The 25,025-nt window shown below is 44.8% G+C and overlaps 1 protein-coding gene across 1 annotated transcript in view; it reads left to right on the top strand.

Annotated features, from left to right (window-relative positions):
- Window positions 1-8,193: 8,193 nt before the first annotated feature.
- Window positions 8,194-25,025, top strand: part of LOC111077401 — an 89,254-nt gene continuing 72,422 nt past the window's right edge. The window contains exons 1-2 of the mRNA XM_022371671.2: window positions 8,194-8,274; window positions 8,331-8,523. Coding sequence (XP_022227363.2) covers window positions 8,393-8,523 — 131 coding nt within the window. The 5' untranslated portion in view covers window positions 8,194-8,274; window positions 8,331-8,392. The remainder of the gene's footprint in view (window positions 8,275-8,330; window positions 8,524-25,025) is intronic.

Genomic DNA, 25,025 nt, shown 5'->3' with positions numbered 1-25,025 from the left:
TCGATTGCTTGATCTGTTCTTTGTATCGGATCAGACCATAGCGTTGCTAACCCAAGGCTTTCCGCTCACTATACCTGAAGACATCCTGCATTCGAAGTGTCGGTCGATATTGGGCCTTCTGTATAGGATCGAACGGATAGGCTATTGGAACGTGTCCGCTGGTTTCGAAAAGCCGAGCTGACGAAGCCTAATAACCTCATTAGGGATTTTGATTGGTCCTTGTGTGTCTGTGATTGGAACTTGTGCACTGACGTTTCCGCTCAATCTTTTGAGATGGATTTCTAGCTACCTTTGTTCAAAGTCTCAAGGAGTCCTCTTCAAAAACTCCTTCTCTTCACCTGTTAATGTTACTTCTGGAGTACCACAGGGCAGACATCTAGGCCCCCTACTATTCACACTCTTTATTAATGATCTGCCTTTAGTATTAACAAACTCTCGACTACTCATGTATGCGGATGATGTTAAACTCTGTGTCCAGTATAAGGACATTTCATTTCACTCTCGCTTGCAATCCGATCTCAATAACTTTTAGTCATGGTGTTGTGAAAATATGTTAGACCTAAATGCCTCGAAATGCAAAGTAATGACATTTCATCGCTCCATCCCCTTTTTGGCTTCTTATAACCTCTGCGGTGGTTCTCTTGAGAGAATAGAAAATCGCAAAAAGTTACGATTTTACAGTCAAAACGCAAAAAAAAAGTGCTCCGGTTTTCGTAAATCGAAAGATTTTTATGATTTAAAACCGGTTGCTAGTGAGCTCGCGATTTTAAAATGAATGGCACATAGCACCTAAATAAAAACTTGTATGACCGGGAAAAAAATATAAATAGCTCTGCTGATCTTTTAAGTAATATTTATAAAATCAAAAATTAACTTTCGTATATCCTAATATATTTAATAAATTTATTTCTAAAGGCCCCAATTTATCCTCACCAAAATATACCTAAGCAACAACCAAAAGCGAATTCTTATGTGACTGATAAAATATCGATATCAATATCGGCCAGGCGAAAAAGGTCGTCTGTTCTTAATTCACCGATTTTTGTTTTTTTTTTTTTTGTATAAAAAATGCGATTGCCAAAAGGATTGCATATTTAACTAGGTTAGGTTAGGTTAAGGCGGTAGTTGGTGAGAGGGGGAACACCCCCCACCAAAACTCACTTGTTCCTGCTACAGGACCGTTGTGATGCCGCATGGGCGTGTACCCGTTGGTGGCTTTGATATGTTTGGACAAGATCCCTGGTCTTAGTTCGGACTGGTCCGAAATGTCGGTGAGGAAAGGAGCCCCAAGAAGCCGTAGCCTACGGTTTCCCAGGGCCGGACACTCCTCCTCCTCGTCCCTGAAGCTTCTACAGAATTCGCTATGAGGGATTTACAGTCTGGCAGCGTGTGTCGATCTGCCAGTGTCCCGTAATGGTTAGGTTGACGGTAGAGCACTGTACTCTGCTGAGTTTGCAGAGTTCTTCCGAGCATTTCTTTGATCGACTTGGCCAGATCGACCTGGAAGTTTTACAGGTGATGGTTTGCTGCCATCTTCTGTCGGCAATTAGCTCGAAGGCTTCGTGCACTAGTAGCCTACACGTAGCCAAAGGCATCGCTACTTGCTTCTTCTCCGGTAGCAGAGGTGTGGTAGTACATTGCCTGGCTAGTTTGTCGCCAGAATCATTCCCGTGGATGTCCCTGTGTCCGGGGACCCATATTAGGGAGAGATCTAAATGTTCTGCGGTCTCATTCAGAGACCTGCATATGTTAACAGTCGTAGAGTTCGACGATATTGAGCCAAGTGCTCTGAGCGCTGCTTGGCTGTCTGAGAAGACGCACACTGAGTGTCTGTCTAAAAAAAGTTTGGGGACGATAGAAATAGCCTCGTTTATTGCTTCCGCTTCCGAACACACTACAGTGATCCGGGAGTCTGAAACAATGACTAATGTTGAGCTCGTTACAGTAGACGCCACCACCCACACGGCCATCTATCTATCGAGGGCTTCGCCTGGGGTTGTGTGTAGTCCGCCCGTTATGCATAGCTCTGCCATGCGTTGGACGCGGCTAAGTTTGCTGGTCGTATGAAGGCGGTATATAGCCACCGGACTATATACGGGGTCATTCCCCATTTGACTCCGATGGTATTTCTGCAGGTATAGAGGGCCACAGTGGCCATCTTTACCCTATCATCTATGCTCAGTTTCCAATCGAGCTTCCTATCGAGGATCAGACCAAGATACTTGGCATTATTGCCAAAAACTAGCGTTTCCCCACAGAGTTTTGGGGGAGTCAGTGTCGGAATCTTGTACTTCCTGGTGAAGAGTACTAGTTCCGTTTTAGACCGATTAAGACCTAGCCCGCATTTGTCTGCCCACTGGGACAGTTGTCATGCACTCGCATAGCGTCTGTGGAAATTGCCCAGAGAATGCTATGGCAACATCATCAGCGTACGCCACCACGTGACATCCGCCCCCCTCTTTCTCCCGTAGCAGTTCATTTGCTGCTACGTTCCATAGGACGGGCGAGAGGACTCCACCCTGCAGCTTACCTCTGCTGACTTTGACGTCCCTAGTGAGGCCTCAACGGTCCTGCATCGAAGCATCTGATCGATGAGACTCACCGTCCGGGAGTCAGTCCCCAGGTCCGTCAGTGCACCCGTGATGGCGGTCGGGATGATGTTGTTAAAAGCGCCTTCTCTGTCAAGGAAGGCCACCATTGTGTACTTCTTACAGTTTCAATGATCGATGTGGTCGCGTGTTGAGCCGTCTCAGTGGATCTTCTTTTCCGATAGGCTTGCTGAGAATCAGAGTTTAGATTGGGCGGAATATTCGCCCTGAGATGCAGCCCTAAAAGCCGTTCCATCGTCTTTAAAAGAAAGGACGAAAGACTTATTAGTCTAATCTTTGGGGCAGTGTGCGAGGGTTTACCTGCCTTGGATATAAAAACATCTTTGGTCTGAAGCCATAAGTCTGGGATTTGTCCGTGAGAGAAGACTCCCTCGTAAATCTGTTTGAGCCAATTTATGGCCCTTTGTCCGGCGTGAATCAGTTGGGCTAGGATGATGCCATCTGTTTCCGCAGACTTGTATGGCTTAAAGTTTTTAATTGCCCTGGATATGTTCTCCTGACTTAGCAGGCTTAGAATGGATCTTGAGGCAACAGAAAGAGGTGCGCTGTAGTTTGGTCTGTTTACAACGTAGCCTGGGAAGTGTGTGTTGAGGAGAAGGTTAAGCGATTTATTGCTGGACGTCGTCCATGACTGATCGGCTTTCTTCAGGTAACCCAACGTTGGCGTCGACTTCGATAGTACTTTGCGCCAGCGTGAAGCTTCGGAGTTACTTTCGATTCCACTGCAGAACTTACGCCATGAGGCGCGTTTGGCTTTCCTAAGTTCCTTGTTATAGGTTGACAGACTGACCTTGTATTCGGAATAGTTCTGCTCAACATTTAGAGCTTTGGATCAGTTGAAGAGTCTCCCGGAGGCTTTCCGGTGGGTGGGTGTTGCAGACCTGCAGAACCTTCAAGATCTTCTCCGGCTCTTCAGGCTTCACTGAGACCCACGCTCTAGCCCTCGGTCTGCTGCGGATGTCTTCCCATTTGACGGCCTCCAGTTTGGACCCTGGGTAGGCCTCCTTGAGCGCCGCCACTGCCTTCGTATAGAGGGCCGCCGAGCGAGCATCTTGGCAGGCGTTGGCTTTCACATTTAGGCGGTGGCCCGCCATTCTCCGTGAGCTCCTCCAGAAATCTGTCCTGGAGCTCTGCATCGACCAGATGCCATTTGTCCCGAGGGACATTACCGTCCTTGGTCCCCTGTCCAGGACGCCAATTAAAGTCTTGCCCCTCGCCACCTCAGCGAACAATCTGTTCGCCGGGTTGGTTTTCGCCCGCTTGGCTTGCTGGGCTTGGCCTGGCTGTATAGCGGGATTTTCCGCTGAGCGTTGCCGCTTGGTCGGGTTCTTGGCTGCACCCTTTCCAGCTTTGGCTGTCTGGAAATCCGGGATTATCGAGCTGGCCCATAGCCTCTGCTCCAACCCCTTTTCCGACGACTTGAAGTCCGGGTCGTCGTTGGACAGGATGAAAGCAGCGCGCCTCCTGCCTTGGTAGGACGGCTTCTTCCCCTGTGGTGCAGTACCTCCGCCTACCGAGGTTGACGGGGGTTATGTTAGTCCCCCTGTATCACCCGAATGGCTGACGGCCCATATTTAACTAATTTTTTTCAAGAAAAATATCGCTAAGCAAGTTGGGAATGAACCACTATCGCTAGCGATACGTTTCGAAAATTGGAGCGCACACAATATCATTTCGTACGAATTGTTCCAAAATCGTAATCGCAATAATGTAGGAAAACCAGAGCATAGCGGTATATCTCGCTTGTTGGTCCAATTTTAGAGTACGGCTCTTGTGTATGGTGCCACCAGTACAAAGTACACCAGGACCTTATAGAATCAGTCTTTTTTTTTTTTTTTTTGCTTTTTGGGGCCTTAACTGCAAGTGTGACCCTCGTAGATTGCTTTTAAATCAACATTCCAACATTAGTTAGTCATAGAAAAATGCTTGGGGTGATTTTTATGCAAAACCTGATCAAGGGTGACGTAGATAGCCCTGAATTTTTGAGCCGTATTAACTTCACAATTCCAATTAGATCCACTAGAAACTTTATTCCTTTGTTCCTTCCGCTTTGTAGATCGAATTATTCCTTGCATGAGCCGTTTAGGGTCTTATGCTCGTATTATAATTCCCTCTACCATATATCTATCAGTAACTCCTTTCTTCTTCTTAAATCACTAATTCTAACATACTTTTCCCATAATTAGCACTATTTTCTTATGTTTTGTTGCATGTTTACCTCTTTTGGTTGTGTTAAGCCGTTATGTTCCTCGTATATTAGTCTGACCCCTATCATTCCTGCTGTTCGCGAACGGTTCGGTAACACGCGTAGCGCGTTGCGGTTGGGCGGGGAGGGGCTGCGTTTCTGCCTGGATTCCGCACGTAACAGGCTTCGGCTTGGTGTCGCATTGCCCACTGTAGTCATTGCATATCAACGTCCAGACAAGAACAACAATCCTTTCCAATCACAATTTTCTCAACTTGCCACTTGCACAGTGGCTCGTTTTCGGACAAATTTTTGTGACACTTCAATTAGAAATTGATCAAGCTATTCAAAACCAAAATTTTATAATTTACAATCAATTCAATGTTTGACTATATATTTTAAAAAAATTAAGAAAAAAACTGCTTAAATGGTATTAAATGAATTTTTTTCAAAAACTACATAAGATAGGGGAAACAAATTTTCTTTGCTTAATTTAAAGAACAAATTTTAACTATTATGAAAAATAAAAGGAAATGTGTTGCGAATTTATTTTATTATCCTTTTCTTTTTTAACGTAATTTTTGCGCAATTTACAATTTTTAGCAGCATATTAAAAAAAAGTGCGGACATTGGACTACACGAAAATTTAGTGGCGATATCGGAATCGGAATGCACTACGAAAATGTAAACAATGACAGACAGGAAAATGGTAAAAACAACAACAAAACATCTGATATGTCAGAACTGTCTCAGGCAGAAAAAACTCGGTTTGTGGACTGGGAATGCTGTATATTGCACACGCAGTTTGCTGACAGCCTTCCGACTGTTCTGTACTCAGAAAAAAAGCCCAAAGTATACAATACAATGCTATGGCTAATCAAAACTTTCCTTAAAAAACGCCTCGTTGTTTTTGGGTACATCTTCCTCCCAAACCGCTTCTCAAAAAACAGTGAATATATAGTTGTATTTAAAACATTGATTGAATTTAGTAGAAGCAGTCATAAATGACCACGATTCAGTGATTTCAAAACATAGATCCATTCCAATAAATCCTCTTCGTCAATGTTGACCACATTATTATCATCATCCATGTCAAGCAACATGATGAGATCGTGCAAGAATATATTTTGGTTCTGAATCAAATTCACAACCATTGCAATATTATTAATATTCATTTAAATTATAAAAGAAACAAATTTTCCGCCGCAACAAATTGTGTGCATCAGCAATTTTTCATGGATGGTGGATGGTGCCAGTGGTTATCGGAGTTTCACATCTGTCAAAAATTCCCACCGTTCCTCATAGATGTTCTGTGTGGGAAAACGCTATTAGGAGATATCAGTTATTTTTCATAAACGGCCCTAAATAGTCGACCATTAGAGAACGCTGCAGAGATGTTGCTCAATAGATTCTTTGTTTCAAATTCTAACTAGCTAATAATTAACCTTATGAATGGTACAAATTCGTAAATTTTAGATTAGCCAAGCCGCGCATATGCATTTAGTTAAATATTTAACGAAGTAATTTTCCCGATTTTCAAATGCGGCAATCATTCCAAACGGAACTACTCTCACTTGTCTCAGTATTTTTTCTTATGAACTCTAGGTGTTAGCCATTTTCTGGGAAGGCTTTTCTTGCACAGTTTTTAAAAACGCTTTGATTATTTCTCTATTTCATGATTCAAAAACTAAAAAAATTGATAGCAAGACAGTTTAATTACTTGACGTTTAATTGTTCAAAGTTTTTACTAGCCGTTGTTTGGACATTAACTTTGCGTGCCATCATCTCAAAAAGTGCAAAATAAATTACTTTTTCTTGAAAATTATTTTTAAAATAATTCAACTAGTAAAAATTAATACAAATTAAAATTTGATGTACAAAAATGTATTTGCCTATTGTTTTATTTATATTTTTTATGATGGTTTTTAGGGTAAACAAAACGAATGTTCGAGTTTGACCGTTAATTACACTACTCGACAAAACCGAACTTTTTTTTTCCTCAAGGATCCAAACCGACTTTTTCTGATAGATATGAGGCTTTAAATTTTTTTAAAGAATTATGGTTTTTTTTCTATGGCAGAACTTTTTTTTGAAGAATTTTTGAAGTCTGGTATTTTTTTTTAAAGCTTTTTTCAGAGGTAGCGATAGTTTTTTTCACATAACTTTAATATCTTACGTCTGGTTGTACAGAACTTTGCTATTTTGAAAAGGTAATTAAAACAGCTAGAAGTTGAGCCCAAATACTTTGTGATTTCAGCTTACCGTCTGGGAAATAAAAAGCATTGAAATGCAAAAATGATGATTTTTGTGGGGTATTTTTAACGAAATTTTGACTTTAAAAACTCAGGAAAAGTCGAAAAAACGAGCAAGGGTTGTACATTTGGTACCTGATCGCGTTCCTTTGTTCCCAATTGGCAGTTGGGCCCGCCGCCTTCAAAAAGGTATTTTTTGTTCATTTTTTCCATATTTTAGGTTTGGTTAACGAATTTTAGCTCCAAAGTGTCTCCATAGATCTTAATGAGCGATACCTTAAACGACGCCAAATTAACGCACCTATACACAAAAAAATAGATAACACAAGATATAATTTTTTTTCGACTTTTCCTGAGTTTTTAAAGTCAAAATTTCGTAAAAAATACCCCACAAAAATCATCATTTTTGCATTTCAATGCTTTATATTTCCCAGACGGTAAGCTGAAATCACAAAGTGTTTGACATCAACTTCTAGCTGCGTCAATTATCTTTTCAAAATAGCAAAGTTCTGTACAACCAGACGTAAGATACTAGAGTTATGTGAAAAAAACAAGCGTTACCTCTGAAAAAAGCTTTAAAAAAAAATACAAGTTTTCAAAAATTCTTTAAAAAAAAGTTCTGCCATAGAAAAAAAAAAATATCATCAAACCATTTCTAAGCCCCAAATCTTTAAGAAAAAGTTCGTTTTGTTCCTTGAGGAAAAATCGTGTTGACTAGTGTTATGTCCCTTCCAGTGGCACGCCTACTTAAATTGTTCTTTTAAAAATATCTTTTAACTATTGAAAATATATGTTTTATTTTTCAGACTTTTACCTAGCTGGGTTCAAAAGTAATTTGCAACGTTTTTGAGAAAACGAGCCTCTGCGACATCTTCGTGTCCGACCATGTTTTAGTTTATCTGCATATTTCTTCATTAGTTTCTTCTTGATTTTGCACATTGCACATTGTTAAGATTATGTTCATTACCTAAATTTTTGTAATAATTGTATTGTTTAATAATCACCTTTTCACTTATTTTTCACTGGAACAAACGCGTCCCACCAAGTGCAGCTTTCGTTTTCTTTCGTTTCTTTCGTCTACTGGTGAGAATAGTTCGAACTAGTTCGTTCGTTGGTGCGCGGTGGGTTGTAGAGTATACAGAGTAAAATTATTTTCAACTATTTGAGTGGTTCGGTTTTCGCTTACAATAGGGTTACTTCGGAAAGCCCACATGTACGGACCAAAGTAGTAAGTAGTTCCTACTACAGGGATATAATTCAATTTGTATGCTTTCTATATTTCAGTATAACTGTTTAACACATCAAATATAGACAACGAACGTGAGGCTAATATAGGTTCCAAGAAAATGATACGAAAGTCCTACAGTTATTTTAGATGGCCGAAAGTAATAGTAAAATATATTAATTTATACTTTTGTAAGTGTTGCATACATGGATTCAAATACGTTGTCCAAAGAATGTTTACTTTTCTGGAGAGGTAAGTATCGTCCCTAAAATACCAGACTTAACGTGAACTCTAACTTTGGCTTAACATATCTTTGGGTATATCCATTGTCTGGATGCACAAAAATGTCACATGAAAGGTCATCATCCAGGGCTACAGCTTAATTACACCAGTACTCAACGAGTTAAGGGTTACATATATTAGATTTGTGGTCGAAGTGGTTGAATTTAACGCAGAGAAGGAAACGTTTCCGACCCCATAAATTATATATATTCTTGATCAGCATCAATAGCCGAGTCGATATAGCTATATCTGTCTGTCCGTCTGTCTGTTCGTCCGTCTGTCTGTATGTTTTGTTGAACACTCAGTTATCAGAGACTATAACAGACTCAGGTTATATCACACTGTTACAAGTGTATTTCCTAATTTCGCCCCGCCCCCCTTCCGCCCTCACAAAGGACGCAAATCTGTGGCAGGCAAACTTAAAAAAAATGTATATGCTGACTGAGTACGGATATAAGTAGTGTCGCGTCCCGACTCACACGTTTCTTCTCGTTTTTTTTATACAATTTTGTCAAGAGAAATACATAAAAAGTTTAATCTCAAATGTCCTCGTTTTCAAAAGAATCCTTAAATCGAAAAATAGTAATTTTTGCATTCATTCTTATATTTGTACAGAAAAATTCACTTTAGGTTTTTGATCAGGAAATAAAATTGTTCTGCTATTACGTTTGATTCTATCAATATTGAAGAATATTTAATAAACTAGATTTATACTTTTTTCAATATCCTGAGTGTTTTATAATAAGTTATCTACGCGAAACTTGGTATCTACTAGATTTCAGAATGTTTCGATGTTTATTTCGTTATACCATACTTTTTTAAATTTTTGTTTCAATTCAAATATAGATTTGGGTGTCTGTTTTCATATAAAAACATTAATGAAGTGCTAAAGATTATTTATCGGATTGAGGACCTTTTCCCCACCAGTCCAATGTCCTAATTCTCAGCATTGCTAAATATTATATTACCTAAAATAACGCATCGTTTTAAAAAGCAAACTTGTTGAATAAAACATAGCAAAATTTGATAACAAAGTTTAAAAAAACGTTCTTGACCAATGTTGTACTGTGGCAAGGAGCAGAATTATCCTAGAAGTATCAGTATGCGGAAAGTACTGATCATTAGACGGAATGCGGTTTTTCTCCCAAATTTTTTTTTTGGACTTGACCACCTTTCCCTATTAGTAAATTAATGCCAAATACCTTTCCCTATAATTAAAAAAAATCCCCAGACTATCCTGCGGCCTCCTTGCCACACCGTTTGTTTTGGGTATTCATTTTTAAAGCGTTCGCTGACTTTCCGGCTATCATTCGACCCACTATTCGAACCAAACAGGTTTATCTTACTATTGAAACAAACATTTTGTTTTTTTAATCGTTTACAGCTCAAGTTTGGTTGATTTAGGTCAATAGGAGCTCTTTCTTGACTATTTTTAGTGCCAAAAGTGGTCATATTGCTGACCCACGACCGTTAAGTCATGTCTCCTGAAGACTCCGCCGTTTAGCTTTGGTATTGATTGATATTGATACCTAACGATTAAAAAAACTCTCTTCTAATATCTTATATCATTTTGAACCGATCGAACCAAAACGAATATGATCCTACTGTTTGAGCGAAGAGGCGTCTCAGGGTGTCACACAGATAGTCCAAAGATTAAGGCGTTAGAGTCCAAGTTCTTCAAAGTAGGGTTTTATTCGGTATATATGTATGTACAATGATCGCGTGCAAAGCTGGTTTGCTTAGAGTATAGAAGCGCAATGAAACTAAAGTCGAAGTCAGCTGCCGGCGGCTGCCGGGAGCGAGGGCAACAGCTTGCGTATCTGGAATGCTAACAGTGGTGTGGCTGGAATGCCCACAGAGCTGCTGCCCAGCCAGCGCCGTCCTCACTCTGAACATTCTGCCACCCTTGCAGGATTGCAAAGACCCTAGATGCTCCGATTTTAAAGCAAGGAGGTTGCTGATGCATCCGGGATTCCTATGACGGGGCGGCTCACAGGAAGACGAGGGCGCACATGGGCGCTGTATGCTGAAGATGAAGGCGGCGGTGCCGCAGAGGAGAAAGATGGGTGCCGAGACTCGGGAAGGTGGAGTAACGTGTGGTGGCTCCGGTTACACACCTTACACCGATCCGGTGATCGGCTGGAGTGTCGGTGAGCCAGGCAATTAGTGCAGTAGCTGAAGTGGAGGACAGCTTGGAGCCTCCTTTCGGAATCCAGGCGGAGAAAGCGGTGGCATTTCCGTAGAGGATGGATTTCAGAGCAGTCTCAGAATTGGTGGGACTTAGTACTTCGGAAACGTCTGCTCTCCACGGTGCGGTCGAAACGGGATCGAGAAGCCATGTCTGTATGTGGAAGGCTAGGGCGAAATGAAAAAGTCGAAGAAGCATTAGAAGTGAGCTTGGAACGGATGACGGGCACATTTGGGACATTGTATTGGACGTATTGGACACGGGAACAGTGAGCACCCAACCAAAAATGGTTTCTTGGCCGAGAAGAGAGCCACACATGTTGGGCTGTAAGCTGCTTGATATTACCGATGGTAGGATATCGGCTCCAATCAGGACATCGATTGGTCAGCTCTCGAAGAATGTAGAATCCGCCAATGGAAGACTCGGCAAATCTTTCAATAAACTTGGCGAGATAGGATGCAACGGAAGATTCCGGGATAACATAGGCTGTGGCGTTAAATTGTAAACCCGGCCTCGTTGGGGAGCGAATGGAAAACTGACAGAGCTTATCTGAGCGGACTGAGCGGATACTGTCTGATTGAGGCTGGAGATCTGTGTCTGAACACGTTGGAATGGCAATTGAATCGTGTTGAAAAGGTCAGAGCTCGGGTGCGGAAATTTTTCCCAAGGTGGCAAATATTTATAATTGCCGTGCCTAGAAGGACAGAGCTTGTGCTGGAGGCGAAATACGTCTGAACGTTAGGATGAGGTTCGGAAGAACTTGAATCTTCTGCGGAAGGTACTGGTCGATTGACGTCTGGCCAAGCTGTGGAATTGGGTACGGATGTGGAATTGGGTACGAATGTGGAATGTGACTCGCTGGAAGCTGGATTGCCACGATGCAGAATCGTCAGGTGTCGTCCTCCACAAGTGTTGCAATTGTGGGAGCTTTGACATTCTCGAAGCAAATGGCCTTTTTCGAAGCAATTTAATCAGAGCTGCTTTTGCTTTATGCAGCTGGAGCGAGCATCAACGGTCATTTGTAGGAAATGAGGAGATAGTCGGATTGGGTGATTCTCCTTGGAACAGAGATCACACGTGCTCTTGCTCGGATACAGGTTGCTTTGAAACGAGTGCGCTGTCCTTAGAACAGGACTGCCTTGGGAACGGAAACCACCTTTGGCGGGTGGCGGATTCGGAGCGCCCTGGGAAGTGGAAGGGTCGCTCTCGATAGCCTCTAGAGTTAGGTATCGCTGAGTGAGGAAGGAGTCGATTTCCTTCCAGGGCGGCACCTCCTTTTTTTCCATTACGGACGCTTCCCACAGCGCTCGGCTCAACTTCGAAGCACAAATGGTCACTAGGAGACTATCCAAATTGTCGGTACAGACTTTGGAGACAGCTAGTGCTTTTAGGACCCCCTGCATCGTACTTTGTAGATCCTTCAAAGCACGACTGCACTTGGAAGTTACGCGGAGTAAGAAGAGAAGGATGTTTATCTGGTTGGTAACCAGAAGCCGATTGTTCTCATATCGGCTACGGAGGGCTAACCATGCGGACTCGAAACCGTCATTGGTGAGGGGGGATTTTTCTACGATGGCCTTCGGATCGCCCCGGGTCTTCTCGGTGAGGTAGTACAGCTTCTCTACCGGAGACAATCTAGGATTGTTGATCACGACCGCAGTGAACAGATCCCGAAATGTGGGCCAGCGGACGTAGGTCCCAGAGAATACCTCAATATTGACAGTCGACAGCCGCCCTGTTGGACTGGCTGTGCAGGAGGATGGACTGTGGTTGTGGCCAGCTGAGCATTGAGGTCACTGAGGCACTGCTCAAATGCCCCGTAGCATTCTCCGTATTCCTCCCGGATGTCAGCCTGGATTGCTGGATCCTCGTCAGCCATCACCGCGGAGCAGGCCTTGTACTCGGCCTCGACGTCCGTCTACATAGTGAGGATTTGTCCTCAGCGGACTTCGGTGAGAGAGACGGATGGTGCGGCGAAGATTCGCTCTGCCAGGTGGGAAAGTCGGCCAATGGCGGCGACCAATTTGGTCCGAGCGACAGAGGTGGCGGGTTGAGCCATTGTGGTGTAGTGGTGGGAGCTGACGGGGCTACTGACGAAAGTGCCTTTCGGGTTCATTTTTGTCAGAGCTGTATGCTTGAGGGTCACGGGAGAAGGAAACAGAACCGATTTGGTCCTAGCAGCAGGGCTACTACTTGTGGCTCTCGGAGTGAGGGGTGACTTGATTTTTTGTGTCGGCGTAGTTCCGTAGGCGGAAGATGTTCGTAAACGGCTTGAAGAGGACACAGGCAAAAGCTTGCCTTGTTCGGAAATATAGCCCACTTATGGAAGGCTGCCAGAAAAAAGGCCTCGAGCTTGCTGGAAAACAATAGTCGGGTTGACTCGGATTGTTAGAGATCACCGTGAAGTGAAATTTTTCAAACTATGAGTGATTTATATTTTGCAAATATTGTTAGTGCGGGCTTCTCCGTTTACCTCTTTGACGCAGTCGTGATCAGAACTGGGTTATTTGCGGATGGACGGCGGACGGATTGGATAGCTGATTGGAATGGGCGATACTTTGCTCTATATGTCGGTTTGGATCGACAAAGTGCAGATAGACCTAGTCGCCGTAAGCGTTACCGGAAGCTGCAGTCAAGAATATGACTGCAGAGTGGGCGCTGGAGAACTCTCGGGAGAAATACCGAAGAAAAACTGAAAAAATCAAAAAAAGATGACGAGGCTTAAATTATAAATCGTGGATCGTTCAATTTATTTCTTGTAGTGTCGGTGTGTTTTTTTGGAAATTGTCATACGAGAGTAAGGTTTTATTTTTATTTTTTATTTATTTATTATTGGTCGAGCGCAAGATTCGGTTACGATACCGATATTTTTGGATTGCGCCACCTCTAACTCCCGACACACCAATTTGACAATTGGCAATGTAAAGGGTCAAATAAGTACAGAAAATGCGCCGTGCCTTGGTTGAGGATAATTTATTGTGCATTTGGAGATACTATTCGTTAGTGTGGCGACCAAAACGTATGGCTGGAACGCGTAAATTGCTCGAAGTCGCAGAATTTGTATATTAAAAAGTGAAACTATGCGCGGAGTATATTCGGTAGTATGGAGTGCGGTATTTTTATGCGGGGTGTAGTATTTTTATGTATGTGCGTTATGTTTATATAATAAGAACTCCCGAGTTCACAAGTAGGTTTTTAAAAAGATATTTTATTTAACCGAACTTATAAAATAGAACATAGGATATGATAATGAATTCCCCAACTCAATGTTAGAAAGTCTCAAACGGAACTGTCTTCTTGTTCTCGAGTTATTGATCTCGAGACCTCTGTTGGGAAGCTTAAAGCTTATCTCCTTAAGCTTTCGGCTTCGGCTGATATTTCCTCTTCGTAATTGAGTGATGATGGCTTCGGCTGAGAGAGGCGAAGCTTCGGTTGTGAGAGGCGTTGCTTTGGTGAGAGCGGCTGATAAGCGATGCGTTGGCCTATGTGTGGGAGGCTTGGGAGATGCGTCGGCTTGGATGAAACAGGTAGCCACAGCTGGTGATTGGTGTCAGCTTTCATCTTGAGAACTCACTTGTTTACAAGAGTTCTCCCTTCTATTGGAGTGTGGGACTGATTCTGAATTAGTCATAGTGTGGAGTGTGGGAACGAGCTGATAACGTATTGGTCAGCGACGTTCTATTGCATTCCCGAGTTTTGGGTTGCATGGGACTTCCTGTTGATTTCGGTATGGACGAATCATGCGTTGTTTATTCAGCTGTTGGGGTATCTTCTTATATGTTTATCTTATTTCATATAGATGCGAATACTTGGGTGTAGGGTGAGTGCTGGGCATATATGTACATAACGTGTATGGGTGTGGGTGTGGTTATGAATATGTCAAGTGCTTAACGTATACTTAATGCGTATGTAGGTGTAGGGCATTATGGATATGTTACTATATGTATGTATATAGTTGGCAATACAAATATATTGCCGCCAACTATGGAAATAAATTTATATGTAGATGGATGAAATTAAAACACTTTATTTATATTCTCCTTGCACTTGGAGTGTGCCAAGGTATATGTTTATTGGGGTGGGTTTTTTATCAAATGCACTTGCGGAATGTGCGTATGTATGGTTGTATGTATTTGGAATTTGAGTATTTGGAGATCAGCTGCGGAGTTGTTGTTGTGAGCTGGAATGCACTTGCTGAATATTTTTCCTTTTAATTATTGTCACAATTAATGCACAGACAAAACGGAATTGAAAACTACCGTAGCACTGGTAGTTGGAGTTTAAGGAACGGAGAACGGCCGGAATCGGCGATAATATTGCGGTGTCGAAAAGAAAAAAGCGACACGGAAAACGGAGGGCACAGAAAGAAGAAATAAGTACATATATAAGAATATATATATGAACCTATATCGTGGAACTCGGACTTTGCGGAAATTGAAAACACAACTCGCGAATGGAAGGGATTTGTGGCACACGAAAGTCGTACTTATCTTAGGATCCTCTGGTAGTGATGTCGAAGCGCCGATGCTCGAAGGCTGGATTCCTTATAAGGAAGGCGACGGGGAAAATCTGGCTCGAGGGCCAATGTTTGAGCGAAGAGGCATCTCAGGGTGTCCCACAGATAGTGTCCCAAGATAAGACAGCTGCAGGTCCAAGTTCTTCAAAGTAGGGTTTATTCAATGTGCATTTACAATGATCGCGTGCAAAGCCGCTTTGCTTAGAGTGTAGAAGCGCAAGTGAAACTAAAGTCGAAGTCAGCTGCCGGCGGCTGTCGGCAGCGAGAGCAGGTGCGTGAACGTGGTGAGTCTGAGCGCGCGAGTGGGCGTCACCGGGGGAAAAAAACGCTCATAAGCGTGGGAGCGGGAGCGAGGGCAACAGCTTGCGTAGCTGGAATGCTAACAGTGGTGTGGCTGGAATGCCGACAGAGCTGTTGCCCCGCCAGCGTCGTCCTCACTCAGAACACCTACCTTGAAGGTCCTATTGGGTTGGCTTCCTCGTGCTTCCTGAGGCGGTTAGTCGTTTTACCGAACAGAATTTTTCGAAATACTTTAGAAAATTGTGTTTTGAGGACTTACACCTACTCAATATGGTGCTATTAGCGCTAAAACTAAAATTATTTGACCGCAAACACAAAATGGCTGCCTTCTCAGTTTCAGTTTTTTTTCGACATTTTTTACATTTTTAATTTTTTGTTGAAATATTTTCCTTTTTGAAATGAAAACAAGTCATTAATCAACAGATAATGTATCTATGCAATTAAAATATTACCCGACTGACTTTGATGTTTTTGAATTCGCGCAATCGGTTGAAAGTGAACTAATATGAGTGTGTACATTTCAATGTCCGCTACTGTGTATACTGACTGATTACATACTCGAAGCGGGGAAGCCGGGGTACCGACAAATCGAAGTTTTTTGTTCCTCAAGGAACCAAACTAACTTTTTTTTGATAGATTTGGGGCCTTACATTTTTTTAAAGAATTATCGTTTTTTTTTCTATGTCAGACCTTTTTATTGAATAATTTTTGAAAACTGTTATTTTTGTTGTAAAGCTGTTTTCAGAGGTAGCATTTATTTTTTTCACATAACTTAAATATTTTACATTTGGTTGTAATGAGCTTTGCCATTCGGAAAAGCTAAGAAATGCAGCTATAAATTAGACCCAAATGTTTTGTAATTTCAGCTCTACCGTTTGGGAAATATTAAGCTTTCAAATGCAAAAATTATGATTTTTGCGCGTTATTTTCTGCAAAATTTTGAAATTTTTAATTTAAAAAAATTAAGAAAACGCTACCTCTGCAAAAAGCTTAAAATAACATTTTAGTTTTCGAAAATTCTTAAAAATGAGTTAATACTACCCCGTATTGTTAATAAATCAGAACAGCGGATACTGCACATTACAAATACGGCATATAAATATCTGCGGCAATAAATGCATATTCCCCAAAAACATTCCCGCTCCTACCGGTAATACGATACTACAGCAAATACACATAATTGCCTTCCTTTCTCACTGTACAGGCGTACACCTATCGCCGTACCAGGGACATTGGACACGTGCTGGGAGGCAATTGACTTAAGTAATCATTGGGTGTTGGTCAATCAACCCACACGCGGGAACCTGTCAGCAGTCTCCGATTATCCTAACATAGTATATTGGACACTGGCTGGAGCCTTTGCCTAGGTAACCCTCTGTTACCGGTCACTCAACCGACACGAGCTAACAGATAAGTCCCCATCGGCAATATATGTATCCCCTTCCACAATTATCAGTCGAAAAACGATACTTTTAAAATAGTTGTGGGGATCGGATACATGGTGAAAAGGGGAGTCACTTAATCAATCATTCGGTTGTCCGAAGTCCCTATACAAAGTACAAAGCATAAACAAGAATAAACACGAATCAAACCTAACATAAAACTCCCCAGGTGTTGTGATTTTAGCCATTCTATTTTAGATATCAGAAGGCTAGTTCCTCTCCTTAAAAGTCCCAGCGCACTACAAAAAATATGTATTTAGGATCCTGGACAGGACCTCAACCTTAATGCAGGGCTTCGTTGATTAAAGACCCACGGCCTCCGAAAAAGAATAGAACTAAATCCGGTCGCGAAAACAGCCGGGAAAGACTACGCAGTGACGATCATACGTCATACTCTCAGTCAAGCCAGGGTCTAAATTACAGCAATATTTATAATTTGCGCGACTCCGAGTCTTGAGTGGCAATGGGACGGAGATTTCGTCTCGTGGGTACCATGGACAAGGGAAACATGTGAAGGGATCCTCGCCTGTAGCACCTCTGAGAAGTCACAAGGGGCCGAGTGGGCGGGTGGAACGGCAGAGATCTTTCACAGAATACCTGGGCAGTCGTCGGGCGGCAACCTTGGGAAGAGAATGGTCTATTGGACGGGAAGCGGCAGCGATCCCCCAAAGACTACCTGGGCAGTCACCGGGGTTACCTTTGGGAAGATACTGGTCTACGGGGGGTAGGATACGAGCAGAGATTCCCCAAGGAATACCTAGGCAATCGTCGGGCGGCATCCGTGGGAAGAGAATGTCTATGAGACGGGGAGTGGCAGCGATCTCCCAAAGAACACCTGGGCAGTCGCCGGGTGGCAGCTTTGGGAAGATACTGGTCTACGGGGGTGGGAAACAGTAGAGATCCCCAAAGAATACCTGGGCAGTCGCCGGCCGGCACCTCTGGGAAGATACTGGTCTGCGGAGGAAGAAGGGATACGTGCATAGATCGACAGAGGATGCCTGGGCAATCGCCAGGTGGCACCTCTGGTAAAATACCGGTCAAGGGGGCGGGGAAACCGGCAGAGATCGACACAGGATGATGACGCACTGGTAGTTATTTAAGAGTCGTTTATTTATTTTTGTTTTCTTTCTTTTCTCTCACCCTTGTTACCGGTCTCTCGGCTACATTTTGTCGCTCTTGTGCGGTTGCCATGGATTCTGTCGCTCTCGGCTCTCTGCTCGGCGTGAGTATTGGTGGCTGCTGTCGTTGCCATGGTTTCTGTCCCTCTTGGCTCTCTTCTTGGCGTAAGTATTGGTGGCTGCTGCCGTTGCCATGGTTTCTGTCGCTCTCGGCTCTCTGCTCTGCTCTCCCGCTCTCTGGGTTCGGCGATATCGTCTTTGTTCTATTGTTCTCTCTCTCTCTGTGCTGATGTTGGTAGTTGAGCTTTGGCTCTCTCTCGCTTGGCGGAGCTTTCTGGCTTTGTGTCTAAACTGTGGAGCTTCCCCTGCCGACGTTCTATCAGTGATGCCTGAGCGATCACTGTTCTTTTCCCTCCCGTCTAAAGTCACGAGACCGAGCAAGTACTTAATATAATACATTTAGATTAATGCTATGAGGGCTCACTTACTTACTAATAAATTTCAGGGAAATCAGTCACTTAACCTAATAATCAACATAAAACAAATAATAATAGGTTAGGTTAGGTTAGGTTGAGCAGTTGTTGGGATCATCAGGTAGGTAGGAGCAGGAGCAGGAGTAGGAGCAGAATAGGTGTTCCAACGTTTCTTCCTCGTCATCATCTCTACAGCTACGACAGAAGTCGTTGTAGGGGGCACCCATCCTGTTTGCATGGTGTGAGGTCCCATCTCAGGCTGAGGTATGCATCAGTCTATCCAGGGTCCGCTACAAGAAAATTTGTAGTTTGCAGGTGACTTCAGGTGTCGGGCTGGCTTGAAATGCAGTAGGCAAGGGAGAAATGATGATGCGAGAGTTTTGTTTTTGGTTGTTCTTGGCTTATTCAGTATTTATTCATTCACTTTAATTCTCTTACGTTGCTACTCTGGCTTGTGGTTGTATGGTGCGCTGGTGGACTGCGTACTGCAGTGTCTTGGGTGTGTGACTGAGGGACTGCCTAGTGCAGTGTCTTGTGTTCGGGCTGATGGACTGCCTCCTCTTTCGGCAGATCTTGGCCCTTTTATGCAGCTGGCGATCTGAGACCCGGAAATAATTGCTTATTGCTAACTTTGATTATTGGTGACAATAATTGTGGGGCGTAGTAAGTGGGTCGAAGCCTGGTGCTTCGTTGACAATTGCTTAGTGGGTCAGTGTGTTTTTGCTGAGAGTGTTTAGCTGAGGCTGCATCGAAGTAGGTGCGGGCTGCAGTTGGGAAAGGTGATGTCTGAATTTGGGTCAATGTTTCGAGGCCGAGTGGTTGCGAAATATCGCTAAGAAGTGGGTGACCGAGAATTTCGTGCTGTGTTTTTCGCTGATCGACAGTTCTTAATTTTAGTAATTGCGTGCGTTGCTTAAGACTATTTTATTTTCCGGAGGTGCTGACACACCGCTATTTGTGGAGAACCGTGGCTAGAGCCATGGTTCGTTAGCTCTGTGTATATCAGTTTGATTATTGTCTCCGGCCAGCGTGGATGCGCTGACCCTCCGCCGTTTGTGACGAGACATGGCTAGAACCATGGTTTGTTACAATGTGTGTCTATTAGCCAATGTCCTGTGAGGGAGCGTATGACTGAGCTGCACCTTTTTCTACTGAGCTTGCAGATCTCAGCGGTGCGCTTCTTTGTGCTACTGGGCCATGTTGGCCGAGTTATGCGACATTGGGGTACAGTTTGCCACCTATTGTCTGTAGCTTAAAGTGGTCTTTTATAATGTGCTTACAAGTGGCCATTGGCATGCGAACGTCCTCCTTATCTTGGAGAAGGGAGATTGTAGTACCAGTTCTGACCAGTTCATCTGCTATGCAGTTGCCTTCAATTGCCCTGGTGGCCCGGGACCCATATTAGTCTAATAAAAAACTGATGAGCCATCTCGTGGAGAGATTTGCGACAGTTTACCACGGTAGCCGAGCTCGATGTTTACGCATTTAGCGATTTGATCGCAGCTTGGCTGACACTGTAGATGAGTAAATGAGTTGCCGTAGTGGCAATTTCATAAAGCCAACTCAAAGCTTCCCTGATCGCTATGACTTCCGCTTGGAAGACACTGCAGTGATCTGGGAGCCTGAAAGAGTGTCTTATGTTTAGCTGTTCGGAGTAGATTCCCCCTCCGACCTTATTGTCCAGTTTTGAGCCATCTGTGAAGATTTGAATGGCTCCGTCTGGGCCAGGAGGTCCCTCCGGCCAGTTGTCTCTGTGAGGGATAATTATTTCAAATAATTATCCTCTCAGACGAATTGCTGCCATTTCTGTCTGCTCCCTGCCTGCAAGGTCTATGCTCTGGAGGCATAAGATGGCATTTAGCGCGTCATTTGGTGTGGTGCATAGAGCTTCACTGATGCATAGGGCGGCAGTTCGTTGCACCTTGCACAGTTGTTCTTTTTTGAAAGGCAGGACACTGCAACTCCGTAAAGTAATATTGGCCTAACTTTTGCTTGGTATATCCATTCGACTATGATTGGGTTCATGCCCCATTTCAAGCCAATTGCCTTTTGCAAGTGTAGAGGGCTATAGTGGCCTTCTTCACTCTGTCTTTGATATTCAGGTTCCAGCTAAGCTTTTTGTCAACTACAAACCCTAAGTAGCTGGCATTGTCGCTAAAGGAGAGCCTGCATCCGTTAAGTACTGGGGGGTTGAGAGGCGTAACTTTGTATTTGGTTGTGAACAACACAAGTTCCGTTTTAGAGGACTCCCAGTCCGCTTGACTTTGTCCATTAGATCGCAAAGCGGTTGAGGGAATTGTCTCGAGAAGATGATGGCAACATCGTCCGCGTATGCCACCACTTTACAGTTGTAACGAACCATGGTTCCCCATGGTTCCCCATGGTTCGTCACAACACAGGAACACCTGTCTTTAAATATCTCTACATGTATAACCGCATAAATGAACACTAAGTAAAACCTCTTTAAATATCTCTACATGTATAACCGTATAAAGAAACGCTAAGTAAAAACCTCAAATTTCCCTAAAGTTACATTCCTTTCCCACGGTACCACTGGACATTGGACACCTATTGGGAGGCGGTTGCTTAGGTAACTCTCGATTACCGAGCAATACCCCCCACATGCGCAAGCCAGTCAGCAGTCTCCGACTTTCCTTACCGGGAATATTGGACACTGACTGCAGGGCAAATGATTAGGTAACATTCTGTTACCGATCAGCCCGTCTGCACGCGCAGACTATAACTCGGCCATAGGCATTTATGTAAGAACCCTTCCCACGGTCTGGAGTAGAAATAAGATATCTGTAAGACATTCATGGAAGGCCGGCCGATCTATAAAAAGGCAGTCCACCAGCCATCGGGGGCGGCAGTCGAATCAAACTACCATACGCGTCGTAGCACAATTAAAACATAACATAACCGGGTAGAATAATCATACGGAAGAATACGGAAGAATAAAGAAAACCATTAAAATTAAAAGAACCAAAAAGTGTTGTGATTTCTATTTCAGTTTCTGGCAAAGTTCCTGGTTTTCCCGATAAAGTCCTCGTGAATTAGAAATAACTTGTAATTCAGAACCCTGGACAGACTGATGCATACCTCAGCCTGAAATAGGACATTACAAGTGGCGCCCGAGCAGGGACTTTAAAGGATTTTTCGTGGAAACTTCAAGAAAACCGAAATCAGGGACTTCGTGGATTAAAGACTGCCATCAAAAAGAAAATTGAATCAATAACAAGTCCGCGCACTTACATAATCCGGGCGCGAAAACAAACGCGAAAATATGCGCAGTGCCGATCCTAAAAGTGCCGTTTAACAGTAACTCATTGCCAAAAATCAACAGAAATCAACATGGAACATCACGAGGATGAACAACCAGAGGAGTCATACCCTGCGGGACACTTTTCCAATCCAGGGGTCAGCACCGGCTGGATCCACAAACTCCGTCGGGACATACTAGAAGTCCTCGCCAAAGAATTCGGATTCGGCAGCGAAGGGACGGTCGATGAACGCCGATGGAAATTTGCCGCTCTAGTCGCCGGGCCACTCGCGCAAGAAGCCTGGGTCCGCCTAGGAGAGTTCGAGAGGCACTATGCCAAGCCGACCGACCCATGGAAGGACACCACTACAACCACGCTGCACCAATGGCGGAACGCATCCGAAAGTGGGGAATCCAGTTTGACGGCCAAGATGACCCTCTATCATTCATCGATCTGCTCGAAGAACGCGCGCTCTCGTATGGGGTGGACACAAACCATCTGCCGCGGGCCATGGCCGAACTTCTCACAGACCGTGCCAGTCGTTGGTTCCGCACCAGCCGCCTACAAAGTTCCTCATGGGAAAATTTCCGCCAGGAATTTTTAACGTTCTTCTTGCCACCACGGTATTTTAAACAATTGGAAGACCGGATCCGAGCCCGCAAGCAAGTGGCTGGGGAACTGTTCAAAGATTTCCGCATCGAGATACGTCTACTTATGCACCACGCTGGGTACGACGCAACCAAGGAGCTAACCAGGATCTACGACAACGCCCTCCCAGCCTACCAGATGTACGTGCGCCGCCACGAACTGCAGGACTTGTCACAGCTAACACTGCTGGCCACGGAGTTTGAGAGTATTCAAGAGCGGACCATCCCGAGCACTCTCGCACCACCACGACACACGCCCAGATACGCACGGCCGGCTACAGATCAGAGGAGCGGCGACTCCAATCGACACCATTCCGGAAGCCTCATTGGGACACGGCAGACTCACCAAGAAGACAGCCATCCAACCCAGTGAGTACGACAAAGCCCGAGGTAGCATATCGCATGATCACGACCCCCATCGCCAACCCACGCGCAGCCTGTCGCCGGTGTGGTGAAGCAGGGAATGCGGCATACGAATGCCAAAATCCCTCGATCCCATTCTGCTGGAAATGTGGCAAGCGCGGCACCCGGACCATCGATTGCTGTCGCCAGAACACGTCGGGAAACGACTCGCGTCCTCGACTGACACGGGATCAGCCGGGAACGACGTCTGCCCCGACCCACGAATAAAAACCCCGCTACACATGAACGAGAACCGGATAGTGGCAATGGTAACCATAGGAGGACAGGCAACGGAAGCCACCGTCGACACAGGGGCATCCCGAAGCTTTATCAGTGCAAACCTCGCCGGTAACTAGACAACAACACCAACCTACAAGATGCATGCGTCCGCATACGCCTGGCCGACGGCTCGGTCAGAGAGATCACCCAGATTCTACTGGCGCACATTAGACTGGATCAAAGAGAAGTTCAAATACCCCTCCTTGTCCTACCAAACATGTTGGATCAAGTTATCGTCGGCATGGACTTCCTATGCGCCATTGAAACAACGATCCAGTGCGGTACCACACTTCTACAATTACGAGATCAGTGCCACACACCACATATCCACACCGTTCCGACCAACAGAGTACAAGGCAACGAACCCCGACACCAGAAACTGAAGCCAACGGCGGCCGTCATACGTCCGCAACCTATCCCAACGATTTCGGCACCCAGCCACGCCAACATGACACCCATACAAACCTCAGCGAACACACGACCACGACCTACCCCAATGAACAAAACGACCCAGATCGCCACGAAGAACACGACACCCAGCCCAGCCCCAGCAGAGGCAAAGCGCCGGCCCACGAACATGAAGCCGAAGCCAACAACACGACACACAAAAATCAAGCAACCGGGAAAACGAGTCCCACGGTCATTACGGAGCAACCGCGTCCTAGGCCAACCACAGGGGACACATACCCCAAAGAAACTACGAGAATCTCACCCACGAGACAAGCTTTAACGCACTGGAACCCGGCGCTCGACACAGGAAGCCCAGGTCAAAGTCCAGCAACAGAGCATGTAAGTACCCTCTCCTCCCAGGAGAAAGTGAACATAGAAACACCCTCAGAGACGACAATCAGCCCTGAACCAAGACAACAACATCGACACCGACAACGGCAGCAACAGATCAACAGCCAAGCAACAAGGGAAACAGCCACGCTGACCCCACCCTGGTCGGGGCCCATAATTGAACTGATATCCACAGAGCCCCTCAACGCGGGCCCGGAAACCAGTACGATGGCCACATGATACACCGACCGCAGCCCTGTCGTACCCACGGCCGACGCCACACCGATCCTCGCCCACACAATGGAGTACCTTCCGCGTACTGACATGATTTTTAGCGTCATGCACCGAGCCATGCCCTGAGCCATGTCCGAGATCTTCGTCGCCCATACAAGTCGTTGTTGTGATACCAGAGGCTTCATCGCGACTCACCTGTTCACGTACCAGTCTGGCTGTAGTATAACACGAGTACTACACCCGGCGTACCAAAACATCGTACCCATGGTCGACACCACACCCATCGTCGCCCACATAAGCGACTACCAACGGAGGATCGAACCGCCCAGCGCCTTCGATACAACCCTCTTACCCGAAGACCCGCGCCAACCACTTGACTTCGAAGCCGCCGACCCAACAGAACATGAGCCTGAACCAGTCCCGGAGCCGTGGCCGCCAGACTTAGCCCCGCAGATCCAAGCATTTCTAGATGAGGACATCACCACCCTCGACCTGAAAAACGGATACTGGCAGATCCCCATGGTCGACGGAAGTAGAGAAGCAACAGCTTTCACCGTACCGGGCCGGGGCCTCTACCAATGGAAGGTTATGCCCTTTGGACTGCACTCGGCACCGGCAACATTTCAGCGGGCTCTCGACACCGTGATTGGTACAGACATGGAGCCATATGCATTCGCGTATCTAGATGACATTGTCATCGTGGGGCGAGATTTCAACGAACATCTACGCAACTTGAAAGTGGTTTTGTCCCGACTCCGGAAAGCGAACCTAAGGATAAATGCGGAAAAATGCGCGTTCTTTCAAACCCAAATAAAATATCTCGGCCATATGAT

This window comes from Drosophila obscura, unplaced genomic scaffold, assembly GCF_018151105.1.
Source record: "Drosophila obscura isolate BZ-5 IFL unplaced genomic scaffold, ASM1815110v1 contig_9, whole genome shotgun sequence".
NCBI lineage: Eukaryota > Metazoa > Arthropoda > Insecta > Diptera > Drosophilidae > Drosophila > Drosophila obscura.
The sequence above is the reverse complement of the archived record's forward strand: the minus strand, read 5'-3'. Positions and strand labels throughout refer to the sequence as shown.